The 9,028-nt window shown below is 59.1% G+C and overlaps 1 protein-coding gene across 1 annotated transcript in view; it reads left to right on the top strand.

The window, feature by feature from the left end:
- The window catches only part of CELSR1 (cadherin EGF LAG seven-pass G-type receptor 1), a 194,138-nt gene that overhangs the window by 134,112 nt on the left and 50,998 nt on the right, over positions 1 to 9,028 (top strand). The window contains exons 10-13 of the mRNA XM_004380065.1: positions 2,344 to 2,501; positions 3,546 to 3,709; positions 4,112 to 4,237; positions 6,898 to 7,064. Coding sequence (XP_004380122.1) covers positions 2,344 to 2,501; positions 3,546 to 3,709; positions 4,112 to 4,237; positions 6,898 to 7,064 — 615 coding nt within the window. The remainder of the gene's footprint in view (positions 1 to 2,343; positions 2,502 to 3,545; positions 3,710 to 4,111; positions 4,238 to 6,897; positions 7,065 to 9,028) is intronic.

Raw genomic sequence — 9,028 nt, 5'->3', positions numbered from 1 at the left:
ATGGCTGAAGAGCATTTCATCGTACGGATGGACCACAGCTTGTCCGTTGTCATGGCTGAAGAGCATTTCATCGTACGGATGGACCACAGCTTGTCGTTGTCATGGCTGAAGAGCATCTCATCGTACGGATGGACCACAGCTTGTCGTTGTCATGGCTGAAGAGCATTTCATTGTACGGATGGACCACAGCTTGTCGTTGTTATGGCTGAAGAGCATTTCATTGTACGGATGGACCACAGCTTGTCCGTTGTCATGGCTGAAGAGCGTTTCATTGTACAGATGGACCACAGCTTGTCTGTTCGTCTGTTGCTGGGCATCTGGGCTGTTCCTACTTTTGGCGACGGCAGACAGTGCTGTTGTGGATGTGTGTGAGCATGTACTGGTTTGAGCACCCATCTTGAGTTCTTTTGGCTGTATACTTAGGAGTCAAGTCGGGTTGCAGGGTCCTATGTACCTCTGTGTAACCCCATCGGGGCGTCTAGCATCACCTGCAACACCATTTCTGTATCATCCACTGCATCCCTGGCACTACCTTCCGTCGGCTCACCTTGGTGATGTGACCACCCAGTTGATCGTTTGGACGCCGTGAGGTGGGGAGGTTTAAATTGCTGGTCCCACGCACTGCCTGTTTGGGGCGATGTGAGAAGGGGTGGGCAGTGGGTGCTGTGACTGCCCCTCTGGGGAGCAGGGGCCAGGCCGTTGGATGTTGAAGGTCCTCCCAATACTGCGCTGTTGGCCTCCTTCTGCCTGTCCTTCCAGCTCTTAACCCCAGAACGCAGTTTCTGTGGCCAGAGGGCCATCGCTTTTGACCGAATGGCAGTGAAACGGGGCTTAGGAGTCAAGCAGTGTGTGTTAAACCAACCCACGTGCCGTGGAGTCGACTCTGACTCCCCGCAACCCCACATGTGTCAGAGCAGAAGTGTGCTGCGTGGGGTTTTCAGCGGCTGGCTTTTCAGACATAGATCACCAGGCTTTTCTTCCGAGGTGCATCTGGGTGGACTTGGACGTCCATCCTCTTGGTCAGCAGCCTAGCGTGTTCACGGTTCGCGCCCCAGGGCTCCAAGCATGCCTGGGTGAAGTCTGTCACAGCCTGCCCCGTCTGCGGCTTTGGTGGAGTCATGCCCAGACTCTCACGCCGGGTGTCTTCACAGGAGGTTGGCTCCCATCAGCAAGCACCACTGCAAACGATGACTCGTTCTTTTTCCCCAGCTGCTGATTACAGGCAGGGGTTTGCAGCAGCTGTAATTCTGTCAGCAGCAGCCCCACTTCATTAAAGCTCCCCGAGAGTAAATGCTGTTTACGTCCTTCCTCCCAAAGCCCCCACCCATCCCCAAGAATGTAAATTATAAGTTGTACGGCTCACAATGGCTCGCCGGGCTCTGGAGTGACCGTTCTTTCCCCAGGAGTGTGCCTGACACTTAGGCATACCGTAACGAGCACTGGTTCAAGTTCCCAGTCACGCTGCTGGAAAAGTGAGGGCGCGGGCTTGTTCACGCTCAGCTGTCAATCGACCAGCAGCAACATCTTTAAGAAAATAGCTTATCCCACCTCGTGAGGGCTGGGCAGGCCCCTGGCCTGGGTGGAGTGACAGGGATGCCTTGCTGTGTGGGGTCAGGAGTGAGGCGGGTCTTCGGGGCAGGGAGCAGCCCCCGGGGTTTGTCCTTTAGGAACGTGGAGCGCGTGGTGAGCAGAGGCCGGGTCTGGAGTTAGTCAGATGCTGGCGGACACAGGTGGCTGACGCTTGCACTCAAGGGAGGGCTGAAGCAGGTACTCAGAGGCGGTCTCAGGGCTTTGCTGTTGGCCGGTGTCTGAGTTCCCTGCTGCTGCCATAACAGAGCTGTCACACGGGGGCGGCTTTAAAGATGAGAAATTTATTCTCGCGGTTCTGGAGGCTGTCAGTCCGAATCCAGGCCTGGGCCGTGTCAATTCCTTCTGTGAGCCTCTCTCCTAGTTTCTGGAGTCTGCTGGGAATCCTTGACGCTCCTCGGCACCTGTCTTCCCCTGTGCGTGTCTGAGTTTGTTCTGCTCTTTTTATAACTCAGAAAGAATTAGGTCTAGGACCCACCCTACACTAGTGTGGAATCATTAACATCACAAGAGAAAACCCCATTTCCAAACAGGTCATATTTACAGGGGCCAAGACTTTAATGTATATTTTCAGGGGACACAACTCTTGCCAAGCACCCAGTTACGGGGATGATCTCTCCAGGAGTCTGGGCAGGGTCCCTGCCCCTTCCCCACGTGGTGCCCTCGACTGGGGACCCTGGGGGATGGCAGCAGTAGGTGTCTCTGCCCAGAGCATGGGGGGACGCCCTGACGCCTTCTCTGCTTTCTCTCTGACAGCCCCACATTGGCCGCCTGGGCCTGCCCCACGGGCCTTCGGGAGAGAAGGTGGCCGTGGTGGCCGTGGATGACTGTGACACGGCCATGGCTGTGCGCTTCGGGAGCTCCGTCGGGAACTACAGCTGTGCGGCCCAGGGCACTCAGAGCGGCTCCAAGAAGTGAGCACCCAGGGCAGGGTCTGGGTTTCCAGAACCTTCCACAGCCATGCTCCAAAGAGCAAACCTCCTGGACACAGGGGCTCTCTGATCTGGGCTGTGGTCAGATCCCCTCCCCTTGGTTGGGGCGCCTTCCCTCTGACACAGAGAACCTTCTAGAATAAATCCCTTAGAAACATCTGTCCAAGGGTGCCAAAGCCAGCCCCAGGGTTGTGACGGCCGTCCCCAGCCCTCTCTTCATCGCCGTGGGATTGCTGGCTTCGTCCCAGCACTGGCCCGTGGGGCTCAACACTCAGCCAACAGTCCTCACCCTTCGAGTTGACACAGCCATTTCACCTTCCTGGGACCAGAGCTTCCTCAGGGCTCATCCTAACTCCAGAGCAAAGTCTGACCTCAACATGTGTGGCCCTTGAAAGCCAGACCCTTCACTTCTTTGTCCTAGTCGGCCTGGTTTCCACTTGTGTCTTGGTGGATATTTAATTACCTTTTTGAAGACCGCATTTAAAATTAACCTGATGTGTACGGGGCTTCTGACACATGCCCCTGACGGTCACACACCGTTTGATCCAATCCCTCATCCACCTGTGATGCAGATGGGATTGTGGCCAGTGAGGTTAGAGCCCTGCCCAGGGCCTGCAGCCGCTCACGGTGGAGCCAGGGTTGTAGAGGTTGTTGACCTCCCTGCAGGCTCATCTACTTCCTGTGGGGTTTCCAGGCCGAGGATGCGCGCGTCCCTGAGTCCAGCGTGCACTCTGGCTCTGTGCATACCACACCCTGGGTGGTGGGCTGGGTGGACCATGACTGGCCAACCCAGAACGTGCAGTTTGTCAGGATGTACTGCACATGTGGGTAAACCGAGGCACAGAGAGGTTTGAAGAGCCGGGGGCCCCAGAAGCAGGACCCAGCTGTATGTTCTCAGCCATCCGTCACTCCCTCCCGCCGCCTGCCTGTTCTGTCCTGCATGCACAGTGAACAGAGTCTCTGGCAGCAGGGCTGGTGTGCCGTTCCCACCACGCGGACCTCACAGGGGCGGCCTTGCTTCCCCAGGTCCCTGGATCTGACGGGGCCGCTTCTCCTGGGGGGCGTCCCCAACCTGCCCGAGGACTTCCCCGTGCACAACCGGCAGTTTGTGGGCTGCATGCGGAACCTCTCCGTCGACGGCAAGAGCATGGACATGGCCAGCTTCATCGCCAACAACGGCACCAGGGCAGGTAGGCGTGAGCTCCCGTCTGCGTCCCTGGGTACCGTCTGGAACTGACCCATGGTGCCCAGACATGGGTGCCTGCTGGGAGTGGACCACAGCCTGGGCTGGCCAGAGACGTGCTCTCGGGGTCCACTCTGAGAGTGGGGTGTACAGTTTCGGGTTGCAGTGACGCTGCCACTCCAGCTGCCAGGCTAGGATGGCCAGACAGCCAGGGTGCACACAGACACCCAGGCTCTTCAGCCAGCTGTGCGGTGGCCTAGAGACCCTGAGGCTCTGGGCGTCTGCAGAGTTTTCAAGGCCTCTGTTCTTAGGCCCGGCCGCTTCGCTCTGGCTCAGGGGTGGCGTTAGTCCCCACCACAGTGCCCTGCCCCACTCCCCCAAGACCACGCCTCACCCTCTGTCCTTCCAGGTTGCGCGGCCCAGAGGAACTTCTGTGATGGAGTCCGGTGTCAGAACGGGGGCACATGTGTCAACAGGTGGAACACGTACCTCTGCGCCTGCCCGCTCCGGTTTGGCGGGAAGAACTGTGAGCAAGGTGAGTCCTGGCCCTCGGATGGGGTGGTGCCTGGGACCCCTCGTAAAGGACCTCACAGGGAGACCTTTGTGGGCCTGACATCTGGGGCTGACCTTCTGGCAGCTTGTGTGTCTCCCTGTCCCCACCACCGTGGCCCCAGTGGGGAGCAAGGTCTGCTCCAGGGGGTGTTGAGAGGGTCATGGGGTCACCACAGTGGGGTGAACTTGCATCTGGGATCCAGGGGTCAGGGATGGTTCTGCAGGACACTGTTCCCAGAGGGGACGCTGTGCCTCCTGGCGGCTGCATCTCTCACAGGCCCCCACTGGCCTGAAAGCTGCAGTTCCCGGGCCCAGCACCTCCAGCCCCGTGTCCCCTCGCACGATCTCAGAGGGCATGCCTCCAATTGGCTGGGACGGTGCTGTGACCATAGAGGACAAGCGCCATCGGTCCCAGCCCCAGCCCTGCTCTAGCAGCAGCCTGGACTTCTCTTCCTTCCTAGCTCATGGTTACAGCCGTACACTGGTAAACAAGTACCACCATTTTTTTTAAATCATCGACTCTACATTTAAGATAAACAGAAGCGGCGGGTTGAGGCCAGGCCAATTGGGGCAAGCTCACCCTCCACCGTGGGAGGTTCCCGATGCTCGTCAGCAAGGTAAAGGCTGCAGCCCGACCCGACCTTCAGAATTTAGGCTGCACCTGCTCTGTCCGGAGGGCACTGGGACCCGGCAGGCAGGGCTGGTCTGTGGAGCACCCAGAGCCCTGTAGACGTCAGATGGCCTCTCCTGCACCCCACGTGTCACATGCGGGTCTGCGCGTGACTATTTTAGGGGGCGGGGTGCACAGCTTTCTTCCAATTCTCCGATGAGCTGATGGGCCAAGAAAAGGTGGGGGAACTGCGGCCACACGTGTCAGGAGAGCAGAGTTAACCAGTCACTGCCGGCCAGCAGAGGTGGAGCTTGCCCATCTGCCATCTCCACCCTGCCCAGGAGGTGGTCACTTACTGGTCTGAGGCCACGTGACCGAGATTGATGTTGGTCTGTAGTGTTTGTTTGGGACAGAGTTTAAAAGTCAGCGTGCTTCTACGCATGTTGAACACGTGGGGAGCCATAGCAGTGAATGGAGCCCCTGAGCCCCGCGGTCTGTGTGCCTGGCGGGCTCTCTGGGACCCTCCAGACAGGACCCGGTGTGAGCAGGGAGCCCAGCACTGCAGGGCGGGGCCCAGGCGCCAGGTGGGGCTGTCACAGCGGGATTTCCTGTTATGGAAGCCAGCACACCCTGACAAGTCGCGCCAAGGAAAACGCAACCACATGTTTGGGTTCGTGTGGGCAGGAAGCAAACCCACAGGTCAGCAGGCTCAGCGTTCCCCGAAGGCGGCCCTTGCGCGGCGTGCCCTCTGCCGCTGGCCTTGGGGTCTGTGCTGATGACTATTTAATCCTGCTTGGGCGAGATCAAGGGAGAGGCCACTTGCCATGGGTCGTCAGGAGTCCGTGATGCAGGCCTAGGAAGGCAGTTTGCCTGAGCATCATGCCTCGTTCCCAGAGTTTTCTAAGTGTTGCAGACTTGAGGAGCCTGTGTACCCTCACCTCCCTGGTTACCCCAAATCATCTGGGAGCCCTAGGCCAGCCAGCGAGCCAAGGGGCATATGGGGCATGGAGGCCTGGTGCCCGTCCCAGGAGTGGAGGCCCGGTGCCCGTCCCGGGAGTGGAGGCCCGGTGCCCGTCCCGGGAGTGGAGGCCCGGTGCCCGTCCCCACAGTGGAGGCCCGGTGCCCGTCCCCAGGAGTGGAGGCCCGGTGCCCGTCCCCGGAGTGGAGGCCCGGTGCCCGTCCCCACAGTGGAGGCCTGGTGCCCATCTGCAGGAGCAGAGGCCCATGTGCCAGGGGCAGAGGGATTGGAAACTCCCTAGACACCAGCTGAGTATAGCGCAGGCTTTGGAGCCTGAGGGGGGTGTGTATGTGTGTGGATGCGCATGTACTCACGAAGACTCAGACTGTGCTAATCAAGAAATTGCCCCCCGCCCCCCACGACGGACGCCTGCCTGTGCCCGGCCCTGACAGCCACCAGGCAGGTGTGGGCGTGACAGGTGGGCTGGGCTGACTAGGACCCCTGCCCCCAGCACCCCTGTCCACTGAGCCCAGGATCCTGGGTTACCCTGCTCTGCCTCCCACCCCGCCCGAGAGCACTTGGTCCGGTGGTTGAGGTTGGGAAGCCACAGGCCTTCGCCTGTCCTCCCTGGAATGTGGCCGTGTCCCACGAGTGGGTCCCTGCAGGGCCAAGGTGGTGGGTTCAGAGCTCTAAACCAAAAAAATCCAAGCCTACTGCCGTTGAGTGGATTCTGACTCCTGGCGACCCCGTGTGTTACAGAATACAACTGCCTGGTAGGGTTTTCTTGGCTGTGATCTTTACCGAAGCAGAGGGCCAGGCCTTTCTTCCTTGGCACCGCAGGGTGGGTTCAAACCGCCAACCTTCTGGTTAGTAGTTGAACCATTTGTGCCACCCAGGACCTCTCAGAGTTCTAGGTCGGTGCAAATGGGCGTAGTCACAGAAATGGGCCTTCGGCATGAAAATGAAACAGGCCCAGGACTCCCCTCACCCTGTCCTGAGAGCCAGCTCCCTCCCCCGCGTGATGTCGGCCCACGCCCCTCCCGGGGGCATCTGAGGCCCGTGTCTGTGTCCACAGCCATGCCGCACCCCCAGCGCTTCAGCGGAGAGAGCCTCGTGTCCTGGGACGACCTGGCCGTCACCATCTCTGTGCCCTGGTACCTGGGGCTCATGTTCAGGACCAGGAAGGCAGACAGTGTGCTGATGGAGGCCACTGCCGGCGTGTCCTCCCAGCTCCTTCTGCAGGTGAGCAAACCGCGTCCCACTCCCACACCTGGGGGGCAGGCACCCACCTGCGCACTTTAACCAGGTGCTCAGGGAGCTTGCAGGAAGGACCTTGCCTCATCACCGCCCTCTCACGCCATATGGGCCCCGCGGCTTCTCCAGAGTGAACAAAGGAAAGAAATGTCAGTGTGCCTTCCCAAGAGGCAGGACCACTGAGCCGTTCGTGAAGAGCACGGGGAAGGCAGAGCCAGCGAAGTGGTCCCGCAGGGCGCTCGTTTGCAGCCCTTTCTCTCCTCCCGGCCAGTTGAGGAGATGGAGCGGGTGGCCACGGGCGTGGCACTCAGTGGCCACGCTGCATTTAAACAGCAAGTCTGGTCTCTGTCTCACTGTGGATGTGGCCTCCTCTCTGGCTGACGGGCATCCCAGAACCAGAGGAGCAGTGAGCACCTCCCGTGACAATGAGAAGTCTCTCCGCTAAAACTGTCACCCAGCAGTGGCTGACCTTGCCGCCCATAAACCAGTTTGCCAGCAGGCTGACTCTGACTCATGGCGATCCCGTGTATGTCAGAGTAGATCTGTGCTCCACAGGGTTTTCAGTGGCTGGGTTTTTGGAAGTAGATTGCCAGGCCCTTCTTCCGAGGAGCCTCTGAGTGGGCTCACACTCCCAGCCTTTCAGTCAGCAGCCGAGTGCGTTCAGTGTTTGCACCACCCAGGGACTCCTGCTGCGTGTATGCTGTTACTCCCATCAGGTGGCTCTCAGTGAGAACCTTCCGGAAAACCCCCTTGTATCACCTTCTGTAGTACGTTCTCTTTTTATCTCTTTGGCCTTTACTGTTTTGTTTATTCTTAAAAGTTAGATAAGTACTAAAATTCCTAAAAACTTAAAAACATTTTAATGCACTCTACCCTCTAGTTCTTGGGTGTCATGAACTGTTTCCCCCTGCATCTCCCCAGCTCCGTAGGTACTTCACTGAGGGAAATGATTATTTGTTACTTTAATTTGTGGAGACAATGCCACGGTCTTCTTTCCTCGAAAGCCCTCTGCCTCCAGCTATCCGTACTCAGGAGGGTGGAGGAACCCGCACCCTGGCTGTCTGCCTGGGATTTGGGGGGATTTAAAATGCTCCCCGACTCCGGAGGTTTCTGCTCTGCGAGCAGGGGCGGGGATCTCAGGTGGTGGCGCGGTGGGCCTGCCCAGCCAGGCTCTGGGCTGTGAGCTCGCCCCCTGCCCGCACATCTTCAGGTTTCTGCCTGCAGTGACATTGGGGACGGGACACCACCCTGTAGGCACCACCACCCGTGACCACACCCCGTCAGGGCTGAGGCTGCAAAACACTCAAGGCAATTCTTCAGCTGCCACTGCTTTGCCCTCCCAGAAGGCCCCCTGCTCTGTCCTCCCAGAGAGCCCCCTCCTGTGTCCCCCCGAAGGCCCACTCCTCTGTCCCCCTAGAGAGCCCCCTGCTCTGTCCCCCCGAAGGCCCACTCCTCTGTCCCCCCAGAGAACCCCCTGCTCTGTCCCCCCAGAAAGCCCACTTTGATGCCTGTTTTCAGGCTTAATGCGCCTTGTCTGATGAGGTGGCGCTTGTGGGAACTGCCCCACCAAGGGGCTCCGTCTGATTCGGAGGGACCCACAGACTGTTTTCTCTCTTTCCTCCGGGCTTTGCGTCAGGGTGTGCGTGTCTGTGTGTGGGCACGTGCCTGTGTTTCTCTGTATGTGTGTCCCTCTGCAAGTGCGTGCGTGCACGTATGTGTCTACGCGTTTGTGTGTGTGTGACGTGTGTGAACGTGCATGTCTGTGTGCGTGTGTGTGCTCTGTATGTGTATGCGATGGTATCCAGACACTCTTGGTCTTGGTCTTAGGAAGGGGAACTGCCTGTTCACATGGGTTGTCGTGATCTTCAGCCACAGAGCCCCCTCCCTCCTCCCCTCCCTGCCTCCCTTCTCCTCTCCCCTTCCTCCCTCTCTCCCCCTCCCTCTCTCCCCCC

Source organism: Trichechus manatus, unplaced genomic scaffold, assembly GCF_000243295.1.
Source record: "Trichechus manatus latirostris isolate Lorelei unplaced genomic scaffold, TriManLat1.0 scaffold00069, whole genome shotgun sequence".
Lineage (NCBI taxonomy): Eukaryota > Metazoa > Chordata > Mammalia > Sirenia > Trichechidae > Trichechus > Trichechus manatus.
The sequence above is the reverse complement of the archived record's forward strand: the minus strand, read 5'-3'. Positions and strand labels throughout refer to the sequence as shown.